Source organism: Barbatula barbatula, assembly GCF_947034865.1.
Source record: "Barbatula barbatula genome assembly, chromosome: 20".
In the NCBI taxonomy this organism is placed as follows: Eukaryota; Metazoa; Chordata; class Actinopteri; order Cypriniformes; family Nemacheilidae; genus Barbatula; species Barbatula barbatula.
The window spans coordinates 12,019,815-12,037,622 of record NC_136783.1 but is presented as its reverse complement, the minus strand read 5'-3'; the positions used below and the strand labels follow the sequence as shown (position 1 = coordinate 12,037,622).

General features: G+C 39.0%; 2 protein-coding genes across 4 annotated transcripts in view; one reads left to right on the top strand and one right to left on the bottom strand.

The window, feature by feature from the left end:
* Positions 1–3,184: 3,184 nt before the first annotated feature.
* On the top strand, positions 3,185–7,004 carry LOC306909765 (solute carrier family 2, facilitated glucose transporter member 9-like; the record flags this gene model as incomplete). Its single annotated transcript, XM_079483797.1, has 12 exons — positions 3,185–3,208; positions 3,878–3,973; positions 4,168–4,328; positions 4,453–4,577; positions 4,667–4,796; positions 4,922–5,070; positions 5,305–5,492; positions 5,592–5,702; positions 5,836–5,937; positions 6,014–6,089; positions 6,181–6,308; positions 6,825–7,004. 12 exons carry the CDS (start codon positions 3,185–3,187, stop codon positions 7,002–7,004), a joined length of 1,470 nt encoding a protein of 489 aa, XP_079339923.1.
* A 6,704-nt stretch (positions 7,005–13,708) lies between these two features.
* Positions 13,709–17,808, bottom strand: part of prickle2b (prickle homolog 2b) — a 62,703-nt gene continuing 58,603 nt past the window's right edge. For 2 of the 3 annotated variants that reach the window (XM_079482888.1, XM_079482890.1), the window contains 4 exons: positions 17,582–17,785; positions 16,844–17,030; positions 15,299–16,147; positions 13,715–15,168 (listed from right to left, as the gene is read on the bottom strand). In XM_079482888.1, the coding sequence (XP_079339014.1) occupies positions 14,276–15,168; positions 15,299–16,147; positions 16,844–17,030; positions 17,582–17,785 (2,133 nt within the window). In that variant the 3' untranslated portion in view covers positions 13,715–14,275. Of the gene's footprint in view, positions 15,169–15,298; positions 16,148–16,843; positions 17,031–17,581; positions 17,786–17,808 lie in introns of all 3 variants that reach the window. The other variant, XM_079482889.1, reaches the window with a different exon arrangement.

Here is a 17,808-nt window from a genome sequence, read left to right as displayed (position 1 = left end):
AAATATATTATTACATGTTGCGGTTTTTATATATCAACATATTTTAAATCGTCGGGAAACCCTCTAGGACCAGTGTGGTATTTTGGAGGATCTATTGACAGAAATCAAATATAATATACATAACTATGTCTTCACAGGTGTATTTTGGCCACACTGAGACAGTGTTTTCGTCAACGAAAGCAGAGATTTTGAAAACGCATTCGAAAGTGTATACATTTGAAAACTCTGTTTTCATGTTGTCGTGTGGACGAGGAAAACGGAGGGGGTTTAAAAAACGATGACACTGTTCTCCAGTTTGCTAGCATTAATATCAGTTCTTAAATGCATTTTATAAAACCTTAGAATGCATTTTAGGCGACTGAATATTGAATTACTTCTAACTTTTGTTTGGCAGTGAAGCGTGGAGAAAAGTTTCACTTTCACTTTTGCAGCTTTATAGTCTTGTGTTACCCGCAGAAACATCTTCGTCCTGTCCGTCCATCTTCGTCTTTGTCTGTCCATTAAAAAAAACTTTGCTTAACATTGCCACTTCATAAAGAGGCAGAAAGTAAATAAGAGCCTGACAGAAATGACACAGGCTGATGTGTCTTACGTCTACTCTATGCACGCAGTGCATGGATGTAAGCATTTCAGACGTTTCAGTGTGGATGTGCATCATTTGGAAAACACTAGTGTAGACAGGGGCTGTGTCCGAAATCGCCCACTCTACCATCATTAACTATTCCCTACCTTAGTTCACTAATATAGTCCGCTTTAAGGAGCGTGTGAAAACAAGTGAGTCATTTCTGACACCCGGTGCACTGGAAATGCTGCAGGCGCCATCTTCTGCAGAGACGCGGGAATTCATTCAGCGTGAGCATCACGCGACAGATGGCTAGCAGCTAGTCGTGAGTGTACACCGGTTGTACACTCGTTGTTGTGATGCATCATGAGTTTGAATGAGTGCACTTAATAATGTCCATTGTTAATTCGGACACCACTAAAAATGGATGTCCCCTCGAATAGTGCACTACATATTGGGATATAGAGGGCTATTTCGGACACAGCCAGGGTTTTAATCCTCTCTGGGACACCGTAGCGAAAGGGAAGGGGTGGAGTGAGCAGTTGGTTGCAATTCGCAACCTCACCACTAGATGCCGCAGAAAATTACACACTGCACCTTTAGGACCAAACAAATACATGAATGAATGCAAAAAATAAATAAAATGTATAATGTTTTTAGCATTGTAGATTTAATATTACAGTAGATGGCGCTGTTTATTCACTGCAGGGTTGTCGCAATAAACCAGCAGCTGCAATGAACAGCAATACACTTTAAATAAGAGCCACAGAGCGCAGATATGTTTATATTGTATATAACTGTAAATGTCATCCTTTATTATCAGCTATAGTTTATAGATTTTTAAGGCACTTCATGACCATGTTTCACTTTTCAATGTAGGTTTATTGGAGTAAAACTGATTCCTTTAACATTAGGATTCTTTTGAAAACTCCAAATCGATAGGCCTACTGTGATAGTAAAAACATACACGGAAATGCTTTACACAAAAATATGGAAAACAGACAGTCACTAACATGTCGACATTAGAAATAGGCTAGTTATTTTTTATATTTCTTACGTCTATGGTCACTACACGCATGGCACGTTTACTTAAGCTAAACGGCAGTTAGAGCAAGTGGTCAATTATGCGAAATGATCATTATAGTACTGTGATAAAATTGTGTAATAGGCCAACGTTTCTTCAAGTTTTTAATGACAACTTTTAACCTGTCTTCCATTCTGTCTTCACACAAGCACAAGTGGTGCTTGTGAATGCGCGCCGCACACGTTTAAGTTGTAACTGTCTTTTTTTTGTTCTTGTTCAGTACTGTAACCTAGGCTGTAGGGCTGAACTTTGTGTCATAGTCATTTTATGTTATGGTTAGCAAATCTGACATAAGTCTGTGCAACCTTGTGAACTAGTATGAAGCAAAAAAATAGCATGAAGCGTTTGGGCAAGGAACAAACAGTTTATTTTCCTCACATCAGAACAGAAAGTACCAGTGTACAGACAGTTATAGTTGGCAAACACATATTTGCTAAACTTTGTGTCCTAGTCATTTTATGTTCTGGTTAAATCTAACATAGCACTGTGCAACCTTGATAACTTGTAGAGTTTTGGCAAGGAACAGACAGTTTATTTCCCTCACACCAGTCATCAGAACAGAAAGTACCAGTGTACAAACAGTTATATTAGGCAAACAGAGTTCCGCATTGCCGTCGGAAAAGCCACGAAAGCATAAATATTTTACACTTTCAAAATATAATGAACTTTACAACATATTTCAATGTTCATGTGTGAAATATATATATTTCCATTTTTTAGAATAGCAAAATTTGTACGTTTACTTGCATTATATCACAATCTTGTGAACACCACCCAATTTCTCAATGAACCCCTACATCAGAGTTTTTCAAACTTTATGATGCTTTATGATGCTTTATGATGCTTTATGATGCTTTATGATGCTTTATGATGCTTTATGATGCTTTATGATGCTTTATGATGCTTTATGATGCTTTATGATCCAAGGACCCCCAAATGAGATGATCCCTTTGTGAGGATCCCCTTATCCATCTATATTAAAATCTTATCCATCTATATTATCTATATATAAAAAACAGTAAATGTTAAAATAAAACAACCAATTGTTTTAAAACTAAAATAGTTGGCTACATTTGTTGAATGTGGAGAGACAACCCTGAAGAGACATTTAACATTTATTCTGTAGCAACTATCATTTTGAGTGTGAAAAAAGGAACAATAGAGAGAGAAAACTCACCACAAAGGTATAATATAAACAATTCTTAAAACAAAATTTTGCTTGATTTTTCTCCTGAAATGTTCTGGGGGCCCCGGACCCCAGTTTAAAAAAAACCTCCCCTAGAGTATCACAAACCCCAGTTTGATGTAAAACATTGCAAAGTTCTAAGGCCAACATTCAGTTAAAAATGATAAATGATAGTTTCAATCTTAATCACATTTCTATTACAATTATTCTAAATCGTTTTACCATCAAAGCTCTCTTTGACAAGAGCGAGAGACAGTCAAAAATTAATCTAAATCCAATAAATGTTTAACAGATCACTTTGCATTTGTAGTGAAATATAGGAGCAGGATGGACGTGCAACAAGCAGATCAGCATGAAGAGTGTGTTGTCAGAACTGGTAAGAACATGTTCTCTTTAATTATATTTCTGAACACCACATTTTTGTAATTTGTTTTATCACAGCTAAGTGAATAATATTTATTCTTACTTTCTTTAAAAATATATCTTTCATGCTTAAACTGAAGCTCTGACCACCAACCACAACAACACGTGTCAGGTTGTCTGTTATTCATGAGAAAAATATTTATGTGTTACCTTAACTTAATTTTAAATATCTTATATGTGACCCTGGATAACTAAACCAGTCTTATGGGTCAATTTTTTCGAATTTTGATTTCTTCATCATCTGAAAGCTGTACATTAAAGCTTTCTATTTATATATGGGTTGTTAGTATAGGACGATATCTGGCGGAGATACAACCATTTAAAACTCTGAATCTGTGGGTGCAGAAAAATGATCACATTGAGAAAATGGCCGAAGCGCTGTAGTATGTCATCTACTTACAAAAAAAGTTTTTTATATGTTTACAGTAGGGAACTAAAAAGGATATCTTCATGGAACGAGATCTTTACTTGATATCCTAATGCCTTTTGGCATAAAAGAAAAATCTATAATTATGATACAATGTTTTTTTGGCTTTTACTAAAAATGTTCCTGTGCTACTTAAGACCAGCGTCACATATGAAGAAAGCACTGTTTATGTTGAAAGCGTGGTTATAATTTCAGGTTTGTGGGAAAGCACTTGTCCTCATTGTTGTGCTGGGATTTGGTGGATCATATCAGACTGGATTCCATCTCTCCGCGATCAGCTCTCCCTCTCCAGTGTGTGCACTTTTTTCATTCTTTGCCTGTTTAGTGCTTTATGACATCACTACTTTAAGTGACCCATTTTACTCTGTCAGTATTTCAGTTATTTACAAGTATTACATCACAGTCTGACCTCAATTTAAATGATATAGTATGGTATTGATTTCTCCAAACTTTTTTGTCAAATCTGTTTGTCTACTTTTCCACAGTACATTCAGAGTTTTATCAACAGTAGCTGGACATATCGCTATGGAGAATGTCCAGGAGAGAAGACTGTCACCCTTATCTGGTCTGCTGTGATTTCTCTCTTTGCTGTAGGAGGACTTGTGGGCTCCATGACTATCACGTGTGTAGCTAGTCACCTGGGAAGGTAACGCCATTTTTTTTTTTGAGTTTCACCACATTCTGGTGTTGAATCAATTATATGATTAAAAGCAATACTGGATAAGGTTTTGTAAAAAATGTAAAAAAATGCATTTGTCTGCTTTTATCAGAAAAACAGCCGTGCTCTTCAACAGTGGGTTATCAGTTGTGGTTGCAATATTCATGTACATAAGCAAACCAACAAACTCATTTGAACTTCTCATGCTATCGCGCTTTCTGTTTGGATTTACATCAGGTATACAGACACCCTTTGAATTACAAGGACATGCCAGACTAGACTGCGTTTGTTTCATTGTTTAAAGTCATTTTCTGCTTCTCACGAAGGCTTAGGTGGAAGCATTCATTCGCTCTATCTTGGAGAGAGTTCACCCAGAAAAATTAGAGGCATGGTGATACTCACAACTGCTACGTTTACGTTCTTCGGTAAATTATCAGGACAATTTGCGGGTCTGAGGTAATATTTATCTTAGATAAAAAACATTCTTGCTTATGATAATCTCTCTCACCTGATGGTCGTGTGTTGAAATGTGTTCAGGTTCACTTTTTTTAATTGCAAGTATCTTGTTCCTTGTTGTGTAGGGAAATTCTTGGCCGTGAGGAATGGTGGAACATTCTGCTGTGTGTCTCAACATGTTTCTGTGCAGTTCAGATGATAATCCTGCCGTTCCTCCCCGATGCGCCCCAATATATTCTAATGGAGAAAGGCAACAAAGAAGAGTGCAGAAAAGGTGCTTTAGTTTAATTTACATCTTTTGAGTATGTTCTACTGTAATGTACTGTGCTGTACTGCATGTGATGATTTTTTTGAATGGTATTAAGAAAATATATTAGATCAAATACCCTGTTATGTTTTTTTTTGTGGAGCTTGAAGTTGTATTAATGTACAGTATCTGGGGATTGCAAAAAATCAGCATATTTCTTTATTTTATTGTCATTGATTCTTTGAGTGCTTTTATCGGCAGCCCTGCAGGTTCTGTGGGGACCGGGAGATTACAAACTGGAGATTGAGGAGATGTTAGCCGAGCAGGCGGTCATGGGAGGGGAGCACAGTAAGAGTCTGCTGGATATGCTGCGGGTCAAACATCTGCGCTGGCAGGTCTTTTCTCTGATGGTCATATGTGGATGCGTTCAGTTTTGCGGCATCTCTGCTGTAAATCATTTAACCTTCATTCAATAGTTCAGTACATATGTGATATGCATACTGTATTTATAGATGTTTGTGACATTTGTCACTCTCTCTCGCTCACAGATCACTTCCTTCTCTTTCAACATCTTTTCGGAAGCTGGTATTCCAGTAGATAAGATTCGTCATGTCACATTGGGCGTAGGCACCTCTGAAGTTCTCACCTCCATAATCAGTGTATGTATATGATCATTTACATGTATAATTGATTTGTTCTACATATTTTTAAGTGCTGTTATAATTGAATATGATATGCGCTGGTCAAGGTGTTCTTGTTTATTAAAAGTTTTCTCTCTCTCTGTGTGTGTAGAGCTTCCTCATTGAGAGTATGGGGAGAAGGGTTTTGTTGTGGATTGGGTTTGGAGGGATGTCAGTCATTACGGCATTAATCACCGTTACTCTTTACCTGAAGGTGAGTCTCCATCACATAACAGATGTCAGTTAACACAGAGCAGACCGTTATCATCATATCTCTGTTTCATCTGCAGGACTGGAGCTTTGTCCTTCCATACATCACAGTTTTCCTCATTTTTCTTTTTAACATTTTCTTTGCGGGAGGACCAGGTATATATATATATATACCATTGCATATTGCGTCACACTGATTATATAGTATTTAATAAATGCAAAAAACCTAAACCAATCTGATTAACAGCTGCAGTAACACAACCCATCACCCATGAGATCTTCATCCAGTCGTACCGTCCAGCTGCATTTATGTTTATCGGGATCCTGCGCTGGCTGGGGCTCGCCATATTTGGATTTATGTTTCCATTCCTAATTGTAAGTTCTTAACCATTTCAAGAACACCAAATATAACTGACATGAAATCCATTGTTTTGGTATGAAGTGTTTATTCCCAACCATTTCTGTCAGACATACCAACAGATTAAGTAAGGAATAGTCAGGTGTGTGTGTCTTTTAGCTCCCCTTAGCTTTGAAAATGCATCATGGGTCATATGTTTTATTAAGGTTTTGCGTAATAAGGAGCTTTCGCCATCATCTATAGAGTCAGTTTATGATTGTATTGTGATGTCAGTTTCTTCCAGTTTGAAAGAGCAATTCTTGAATGTGTGTCTCATTTAATGAAGAGTTTGGTTCCAAAATGTTTTGAAATCATGTTTTTTATCATGTTTTTATTGTGTTAGTGAGCTGTATTTTTTTAGTTATTATGGCTTTGATCAAAACAAAACAGTTTTCTGATTTTGGAACCAAAGTCTTCATATGTTCTTATCCTAAGCAATGTGTAATGTCAGTCTTTCAGCTGCTCCTATTCACTGTTCTGGATGTGTTCTGCAGGCCGCCCTGAAATCCCTGAGCTTTGTTCTCTTCTCCTGCGTCTGTCTGATAGCTGCTCTCTTCGTCTTCTTCATCTTTCCTGAAACAAAAGGCAAAACTCCTCTAGAGATTTCCCAAGAGTTTAAGAACATTAGAGTCTGCGGATCCTCAGAAGATGATGTTTTAGAGTTAAATCTGTGAAACTCGGGATTAAACTGCACATCTATGTCATTATGGATGAATATGAACAGGAAATAAAAATATCATCTATTTATATATGGACAGGAAATGAAAATATCACCTATTTATATTATGTAAATGAAATAAATGTGACTGTGTATATTATTGTATATTTGTGTATCTGCATCTGTATAGCCTACTGAATTAATAAATATTGGGCATGAATTATTCACCTGAGTTGTAATGGCTTTAATATGTGAGACTTGGTACGTAGTATGAGATGACATGAGAGACCTTTGACTTGCTATATGAAATCTGTCTGTGGCTATGGTCTGTTATTGAGAGCTATACAAATATTAATTAATTATTCTATGTTACAGTTAAAATGTAAATTTTAATCTTCCAGAGAAGTCTTTAGGATTATTTTTCTTTGAGACTAAACATTGTTTAAATTATAAAATGCACAATGTTCTTTGCATTTCTCTGCAAAGTTAACTAGTCACTCAGTGTTGACTCAGCGCACCCGTTTCATTTTGCATCGTCTTTATGTCTCTTTAAATCCTTTTAGTTTATATTCAGTGAATTTCTTATCAATGTCTGACAGGCAGTATGGGGCTTCCCAGATCATGTTAACATCACACACCAATAATGACTGACATCACTGACATCACATCATGGCGGTAATGTATATGTTTGATCACCGCCTCAGCTGTCTTTTACATGTGAGAAACTACTCAGCTGTAGTTTCTCACATTTCGTTTTAACAAGAAGAATGAATGATGGAAGCAATGCATCACATTAATTATTTTATTCTAAATGGTTAAATGCCTAAATCCTATCACTATTTTGGATAATGTTTGAAGCCAAGATGCCCACTGAAGAGAGGCGGATTTAGGAGAGATATTTCAGGGAGTTATGTTTTTCTGTGTTATTATTAGTAGCCTACTAGTTAAGGTGCTGTATTTTCAGTGTTTTACTTCTTTATATATATATTTTAATAAAGACCCTGTTATTCTCAGTCCTTCATATAGCCTGTGAGGTTTTTTTGTGGGGTGGGGGTTGCCCTTTTTGTCAGGTCAGAGCAACTGCCCCTCAAAATTCCTGTGCACGTCCCTGTTGATTAGGTTAAGGCCAAAATTCAAGCTCGGAGACCTCCCCTCGAAAAGCTCATAACCGCTTGTAGTTAAACCCAATTCACACAGACCACTGAGTGCCTTGAACGCAAAGGCATCCCAGATTTATCCGAATTTGTCTTTAGCTATATCTTTCACAAAACAAAAAAAAATGCCCATAACATTACATTATAGTATATTACGTGGCATGTCTTTAGGTACACACATATTCCAGAAAATCAGTGAATGTGTGAATGTACAAGATCGAACGACCCCGGGACTGATTCCTGGACACGTTTTCCGTGTATTTTCCAGGATCTCTGTGTAAAAAGGGCCTCAGTGAGCTCTTGAAATGTAGTTAAAATGTTAGTACAGCAGATGGCGATGTTTCTTCACTGCAGGGCTGCCTCAAGAAGTACCGCACTAAACATTAAACATTAGCCACACAGTACAGATATGTTCTGATATGACTGTAAATGTTTTCCTTTATTATCAGCAAAAGTTTTTATATTTTAAAGCCTCTTTATGACCATGTTTCCCTTTAGATGTATTTAGGTACACTGAAATAACGCTTCTTTTGCAAACTTACAAAATCTATACTGTCACTATTCATATAAATGCGGTACACAAAAATGTACACAGAGGTATAACCATCCAGTAGTAAGTTGAACTAATTTTGTGTAATAAATGTTTTTTTGTCATGCTAAAATAAAACAGCAACCCCAATTCTGCTTTAATCATTCTAGTAGGCCTATATAGGTTTCAATATAGGCCATTATTTCTCAGAGATGTGTGTTGATCTAAAGATCTATGCTGAATATGAGGACTTTGGAGGTGTACATAAACATTTCTGCATATTAAACACTATATATAATGTGAAATGTTTTTATCTCAGACCTTAAACTCCCCATGACAACTATGTATAGACAATTATCACAATTTAAATACACCAATGTCAAGAACATACATAAAAACATTACATTACCTATTTGGTTTGTTCTGGATGTCCTTGACTTGTTAAGTAATGCACAATTTTAAGAGCATAAAATGCATTAAGAGCTGAGCACACTAATAATATTGGACCGGCACTGACACGACACTTGAGTACTGATGCTCATAAGGTAATTTGTTCCCTAGTCATATCACTGCAAGTATACAAATGACACAGTGGAATGTAATCTATTAGGGATTGTCAGACAATAATATAATTGGCTTCATTAACATTCCCGCAGCTCGTTCATAATGTCCAGTTGGTGACCTGTCAAGTGCCTGACTGAAATTGGTCATTAATCTTGTGAGTGACTGTGAGTGTGCAAGAAGATAACGTGGCTTTGACTTTGCAAGGTCAATGTGCAAAATGAGCATCTTTCCTGACCTAAAGTCTACACTTGAAATATAATAAAATAGTAAAATCCATTTCTAAATGATCAATCTTTACTATTTTAAACAGGTATAAGGATGCACTTTTTGGATCATTTAGAAAGCAGACACAGAATGATTAGTAAGCATTAACCAGTGAGTGACAGAATATATGTATATACTGTATATTATGTGCACAGATGGGCATGGTTAAATTAGGCTATTAATGTATGGGGCTCCAGCTGGAAAACATTGGGTCTTCGGGCACTGTTTTTATTATCTCCTGTGTGTGGGTGAGAAATTCTCTATGAATGTTAAACAGTCCTTAGACGACCTGATCTGAAGATTATGAGCTCTCAATTGCTCCATTTAGCTATGAAGGAATCGCAATTTAGACACGTTGCATCATCGTGATGGATTTGTGTGCTGTCATTGTAGATAAATACCATAGTTTGTTTGGGTTTACTGAATGGAAACAAATACAGTACATTCCCAAAGTATTCACAGCGCTTCACTTTTTCCACATTTTGTCATGTTACAGCTTTATTCCAAAATGGATTAATTTAATTATTTTCCTCAAAATTCTACAAACAATACCCCGTAACAACGTGAAAGAAGTTTGTTTCAAATCTTTGCAAATTTATTAAAAATTAAAAAACAAAAAGCACATGTAAATAAGTATTCACAGCCGTTGCCATGACACTCAAAATTAAGCTCAGGTGGATCCTGTTTCCACTGATCTTCCTTGAGATGTTTCTACAACTTGATGGGAGTCCACTTCTGGTAAATTCAGTTGATTGGACATGATTTGGAAAGGCACACACCTGTCTATATAAGGTCCCACAGTTAACAGTTCATGTCAGAGCACAAGCCAAGCCATGAAGTCCAAGGAATGGTCTGTAGACCGTCGAGACAGGGTTGTATCGAGGCACAGAGCTGGGGAAGGGTACAGAAACATTTCTGCAGCATTGAAGGTCACAAAGAGCACAGTGGTCTCCATCATCCCTAAATGGAAGAAGTTTGGAACCATCAGGACTCTTCCTAGAGCTGGTGAAGGTTCATCTTCCAATAGGACAATGACCTTAAGCACATAGCCAAGATAAAAAAGGAGTGCCTACAGGACAACTCTCTGAATGTCCTTAAGTGGCCCAGCCAGAGCCCAGACTTGAACCCGAATGAACATCTCTGAAGAGATCTGAAAAGGGCTGTGCACTGAAGCTCCCCATCTAACCTGATGGAGCTTGAGAGATCTTGCAAAGACGAATGGGAGAAACTGCCCAAAAATAGTTGTGACAAGCTTGCAGCATCATACTCAAAAAGACTTGAGGCTGTAATTGATGTCAACGGTCACATATTGTTTTGAACTATAAATTGACATTATTATATATTTGCTATACCCAAGAACGCTCACTATGGGATCTGTGTGTTTGTTGATAAAATAGAAGAACGCTCACTGTAATTATAATAACCACAAGGGGTTTTGTTGCCATTTATTCTGGCATATGAGTGTCATCCAACAGGTGCGACATTTCTTCACTGCATAAAATAAAAATGTGAAAAATGCTTAGCCGATATGGCCCTTACTGTCTGCCATAACACACCTGGAATTAGAAATGAATTCAGAACCATATACAAGTAGATGCACACTGATCTCTGACCAGCTATACCACAAACTAAACCATTAAAGTGAAATTCCTGAGGTCGGTCTTTCTATGAGAAGCCAGTAACTGAATACACATGATGAGAGGCAGTCTAAGGGAATACTTGCTGTAGGCATGAATCTTATTGAGGAGCACATGTGCAGCAATGTAACACTGGTGAATTATGGAATATGGCTATTTAAGACGTTTGCTGCTTGTGATTTTTCCATAAGAATCTATAATAGCGACGGCTAAACAGTCTTTGTGCCCCAGTCATTTTCTTACTTGTATTCGACTCCAGTATATTCTCCACCTCTAATATGGTTTGATACTGAGCGACTATCAAAGTAAATGACAAAAAAAGTCAAACTATATAATAAAACTTCTATACAATTTTAAAACGTAATGAAAGGTTAAATGGACTTAGCTTTAAAAAATCTAAAGATAAATTTGCCTCAAAAATAGTTACTCAGGATTACAAAAAGAGTATTAAAACAGAAATAACAGTAGCCGCCTCTCTAAAGTCAACAAATAATGACTGCAATGGTCACGTCACTTATCGTTACAGATGTTTTCTGCATTAGTCACCTCTGACACGAATGCCCTAATAGCATAAAGTTAAACCACAAATTGCTGAACTGACATGTCCTTCCCACAATAGAAGGACAGACTATGAACTCACATATAATATATATATATATATGTTAATGGATTTAAGTAAAATGCCAGCTCTCAGCTCTGGGCCTCAGATTAATGTAGTCATGACCTACATATTAACACAAAGTCACAAGACGGATGAATGTTAACTCTGTCTCGGTTTTATGAGGTATTTCTTTACTTAAAGGGAGTTTTAGGTCATTTCTTGGGCAGACCGAGTGGACACCAATGTGGTACATTACTTACATTTTAACGATGACTGTAAACTTGCTATTACTAATTTGTTCAAAAATCTATTAAAGATTGCATAAAATATTCAATTTAAGACAGCACATTTCAGCTAACAAAGCCAAGAAAAACTCTATAGAGGCTTAGATTTTGCCACCTTATATGTCCTACATTTAGCAGTAACTGCATCATTTGTGTCTCGTGATCTAATGATCATTCCAGACAACAGGAATGCAGGAACATTGGTTGATTGGTAGCCACATGTCATTCCACACTTGCAAATGTGTGCTGTCCATTTGCAAATGATCATCAGGAAAAAGACAAAATAACCACTGGCCTAAACAACAGACAGATTTGACATTTCATTATGAGAAATGGTCATGCCCGAGCTGTTTTGTTATGTCTACAGTCACAGACGTCAGTGGTCCTTTGGACGCTATTGCCGCAGCACAATATAGCGCAGTTTGCTCCATTCAAAATAGATAGCAAAAATTGACTTTATTATTTGCTACTTTACAGCAAAATTCCATAAGCGTTACTATGAATCGTCCAATTAAAAAATGTTTCATGTGCTAAAGTGGAACATACACATCAATATAAGTCAACATGCCCCATATAGTCATGGACCCCATGGCAGAGGATAAAGAAAGATAATTCAGAAATACTGAAAGAATCACCCCTTGTCACTTGGCCAAAACTCTTAATGTACATCACATATTTGCACATACAGCAGCTGCTTCTATCATAACAACGGCAACTCACCAAACTCTTGACTCTTCCGAGCACCACTAAATACATACGAGGACAAACATTCCTGACAGTAGTGCAAAGCCTCTAATGTTTCTGGCCTGTCAGTATCATTAGTCCTCCGCCACTTTCAAACAGGTCGACAGATACATTTTCAAACTCATGGGAGCGTGGTAATGGTTTATAGATTAAAACCTAAAAGCCACATGTGTATTAGTTAGCGGCTATAATAGCATTTCGAGTATGTGTGTAATGTGATATTTGAATGCTTAACTTTGCCTTTATACACTGAAATGCGCGAACAGATGAACGAAGGCGTGTTATCTAATATAATGGTTCTAATTCTGGATGCTGATGGTCAATAAAGCTTAATGCGTAACAGCTTTGACCGGAAATTAGGCTAAACTATTAAATTCAGTTAGTATATCTTGTGGATTACTATAAAATAATTACGTTGTATGTGTCATGCCTTATACCGTAATGCACAGCTTAAACTAGCATTATTGTCACAATTGTGGTTAGGCATCATTCTTAAGCGTAAAAGGAGTAGTTCACCAATATATATATATATATATAATATAAATTCAGTCATTGTTTTTTTTACCCTCATGTTGTTTAAATCTTGCATGTTTCTTTTTCTCTGTCCACACAGTGTTCTTCAGTGATTTTTCAAAATCTTCTTTCACGCTCTCCAGAATAAAGCATATCATACAGGTTTGGAATGACATGAGGGTAGATAAATCAACCAAATTGAAAATGATTTTGTCATTTATGAACCATCCCTTAAAGTTAGCACTTTATACAGTTAATGGTAGCAAAAAATCAGTGATTTGTATAAGGCAGCGCAAAATAATTTGAATGTGTATCTGAAGCCAGACATTTTGATTCTTCAATGTGAATCAAAAGTCTTCTGCATTTATGCAACGAGCAGATGGTGAGCGTGTTCGCATCTTATGAGTCAGATATCACAGAACGCCTTGATAATGAAAAGCTGTCAATCACATCTCCCACAGAAATACTCTTTAATTTTCAATACAGGACAAAAATCAGCAAATGAACGTGCATGCCTTAACTATTTCCTCTACATAATGCTTAGTACATAAATGATTCTATCCATACAAAATATAAAAATATGTAGTACATCATTTACAGATCATTTACAATACATCCTTAACTTAGTGAATTTCTTCATACAATTGCGTATATACATCTTATTACGGACTAAAATGGCATTTTCAGCCCAGAGCGAAAAGAATGAGAAACCAGAACCATACAAATTAAAGTCACTGTGCCTGAATGGATTAAATAACGAACGATTGCACGTCAGCTGTAACAAATGCTGCAAAGTGAAAAAAATGTAACATCCAGAATAATTTGGAAATATCACATGGGAAAACATGCATATGCAATTCGAGGTGCAAACAAATTATATTACTGCGCATTATTCACCGATGGCCTCACGACACTGAAAAGCCTCTCAAACATTTGCTATAAAGGACGGATAAAATCTTGTTGTGCAACATTGTGCGGGATGCAGCAGGCGCGACTTTCAGGAGATAATGCAGTTCTTGCTTTTCCTACGTTTGCGAGTGTGCAACTGTCCGCGGCTCTCAAACTGACCGGATGCTCCCAGCCCGGAGGAGTTGTACTTGCGCAGCAGCTCTTCGCTGGTCATGTACCTCAGCTGGACGGGTCTAGGAATGGGCTCGCCCAGAAAATACCCTTCATCTTCTGACTCTGAAGAGGAGGAACAGGTGGAGCACCAATCATCGTCGTAATCGTTCTGGTCCCACGAATAAGGGCCCTGGTGCCGGTAGGGGCCGGGGTTTTGAAGCGTGAGGTCAGAGGTCGTCCGAGGACAGGGTCTAAACGGCTGCTGCCTCAACCTGCCGGCGCTTCCGCTGCTGTGAAGGCCCCGGGGCCCGCAAGGAGGAAACTGGTTATAATCTTCATGTAGGTGAAGCTGAGATCGCCTGGGGGGTGGGTGGCGCTCGGCAGCGAGGTTAAGTGCGTTATCCGAACGTGAGCGGCGGGAACGGCGTGATCGATGGTGGTGGTGCCGTCGGCGTGGCTGTTCTTGGTTGAAGGTTCGACGGCGAGTTCGGTCGCTCATGGGGGCCAGACGGGCGTTATTAGCATTGCTTACCAAGCTTATGCGGTCCTCCTCCTGATAAGTGAATCCAGGAGGCAAAGCGTTGATTCGAAGAGATTCACGGGAGTATTGCCTTGGGAATTTCACTTGGACCGGGGTTTCAAGCTCAAGGTAGGGCTGCGCGGTGTTCAGGCTGCGCAGAGATTCAGAGCTATGAAACAGCACGGATGAGTTGAGGGTGCCCATGTTGCTCTTTTCAGAGACGTTCATGCCAGAGTCTTTACTCAAGTCTGGCATTGAGAAGCGAGACAAGTGCTCATGACGTTTACTGCCGCCATCTGCAGAGGTGCCTGTGGACGGAAAACACGTGTAAGATTGCTGTAAAATTCGATTGCATCATTAGCATTAATACGTTTTATTAACAGAAGCATTTATAATATTTTTACAATTAAAGACGACTGTGTAACAAACGCAAGGTACCTGTAGCATTAGAAAGCGCCAGCGACTCCATCGAGCCATGTGGGGTTTGCTCCTGTGGTACGAGCTGTTCACTAAAGCTAAGTGTGCTGATGGGGTTCCTACTGCGACCCATCTGCGGGCCGACCTCCTCCTTCTCCCTCTGGAACATATGCAAGCTTACGGATCGCTTATCAATAAAGCTGTTCTGTGGAACCTCTTGAAAGCTCATCTGTGTCCTCAGATTGGGCTGGTAATAGTCCTCTGGTCCTGGCTGGAACCAGTTCTCATTCAAAGACTTTCCTTTCAGAGCAGATATGGGGGGTCTCCTGGATCCCACAGGCTTTGGATCTACCGGGTGACCGGGAGACGGATTTGAGGAATAACAAGTCCGGATGTTGCACTGACTGAGCAGATGAAGAGGGTTCGATGAAAGTTCATCGTGACTCTCATGCCCATACATCTCTGCCTGAATGTTCCAAGGCGGAGGGTCTCTGTTCAGGCTGGGGGATTGACTGGACAGACTGAGCAGATCCATTTGCATGGACAGCGGGTCAACCTCAGCAGAGTAACGGGCTGCAGGAGAATTTCCCCCCTGGGTCCTGTCTCCTCCGCTGCCAGTCCCATTGCTCTTGTTGGATTTGGAGCTGCTGCGTCGGGCCTCGCGTGAGCGGGCGCTCTGAAATGCAGAATCGGCAGAATCCGAGCCGTTCTGGTCTTCGCCAACACTGCATGCCCGAGAGCAGAAGATCTGACCCTGTTTGGGTAGAAAGGGTCGACCGAGCAAGGATTTCTTACAGCGGGCACAGCTGAAACAGGTCTCCGTGGCATGCCAGTGTTGGCCATCATATGTCATTTGGCCTTGGTCGATACCTGTAACGGAATACAATCAGATGGCCTGGATTACAAAAAGCATCAATGCTTATACTCATTTACAAGAGAGCAATTCTTTAAACGACATTAGAGAGCACTTAATATAATTGTGCGACACTTTAAATGTGTATTTCAGTTTTTAGTTTATAATCCACATAAATGGATGTTGCAAGATGGTGAAATTGTTTTTGTAGAAGAACCATGATATGTAAATAAACACAACAAAAACATCTGTGGCTTCTTCTCATGAGGTGTAGACTTGATTACTATAAACTGATTATATGGCATGCCACATACCTCAGAACAACATTATATTTAAATCACAGGTCTTTAAGGAGATCATAATGGAGAACATCTGTTTGCAAAACCTTCACTAATGCTTCCTGTTTATAATAGCTTTCCCAAAATTGCTTTTTGCGGTCCTGTGTGGAAAGTAAATTCCATACGGGTTCCATTTCAATTTAACAGGCGGCCAGAACTTGGCTGAAACTTTAAAGCGTGCGTTGTGAGGCTAGATCTATAAACTTGAGTTGCAGCTTTCACGGTGGGTTTTGCATTATTTACGAATGTCATATTGATAGACCCATACAGGTAAATCATCCCCTGGTGCAGCCCCATCTCAATTCCTGCAACGATAGAAAGAAGCAGACCAGCGTTGCATGGAAGTTGAGCCAATGATGAAGGACAGGCTCTTACCGATGTGTTCCCCACAGGAGTCACAGTACTCTGCATACAGCGACTCAAAGCAGGTGCAGCAGTACGGTCGACCCTCCTTCATAATGTAACGCTGGCCGCCCAGAACCGTCTCGCACTCGAAACAGCAGAAATGCTTCATGTGCCAGTGTCTGCCCTCGGCCTCTGTGCACTCATCTGCAAAAATGATCTGAGAGACAGAAAAGAGAGTGAGACCCTTTTTCTGCAGCAACACAAGCAGCAGACTCACCGAGCTGCAGCACAGCAGTAAATCTATTATCACTATAGAGATGAAGTGCTGTAACCATGGTAATGTGCGGTGTAATTGTGTCAGCGTTCTTTACATAAAATGTGAAGCAGAGAAACCAGGCTTGCTGTGTGCAGTCATCTAACTACATGAAGAGAGACTCCTCATAAACCAATTTTTTTTTTCTTAAAGTATAAACGTTAAACGTAATGTTAAAATGCACATTATTACAGTTTCATTTACAGAAATTACTAAACATTCATGGCTACAATTTCCCAAGAAGTGCTTCTGTGTTTATTAATCTACTGTATGTTAGCAACGATGACTCAACCAACAGGTCAGGGTGGGGCTATTGGTTTGACCAGCCAATAGTTGCATGGGAATCTTTTGACTTCCTTCTGTTTCGGTTTAAAGATGGCAGCGCCACAAAAATGAAGTGACTGTAGATGGTTTATTGCAATATTACACAAAACATCAGAATGAGAACGGCTAACCTCATCACATGCTGAACAGCGGGGTTTGAGTCTCTCAGCATGGTGGCGGCCACAGAAGATCTTCCCGTCCTGGTAGAAGTAGATAAGATCCACCAGGAGCTCGTCGCACATGCTGCACACAAAGCATTGTGGGTGCCAGCACACCCCGTGTCCCGCCCGTGAAGCAAAGACGGCGATGTCCCCTCCGTTTATCTGTCCCCCACACTGTACGTGAGAGAAACAGATGA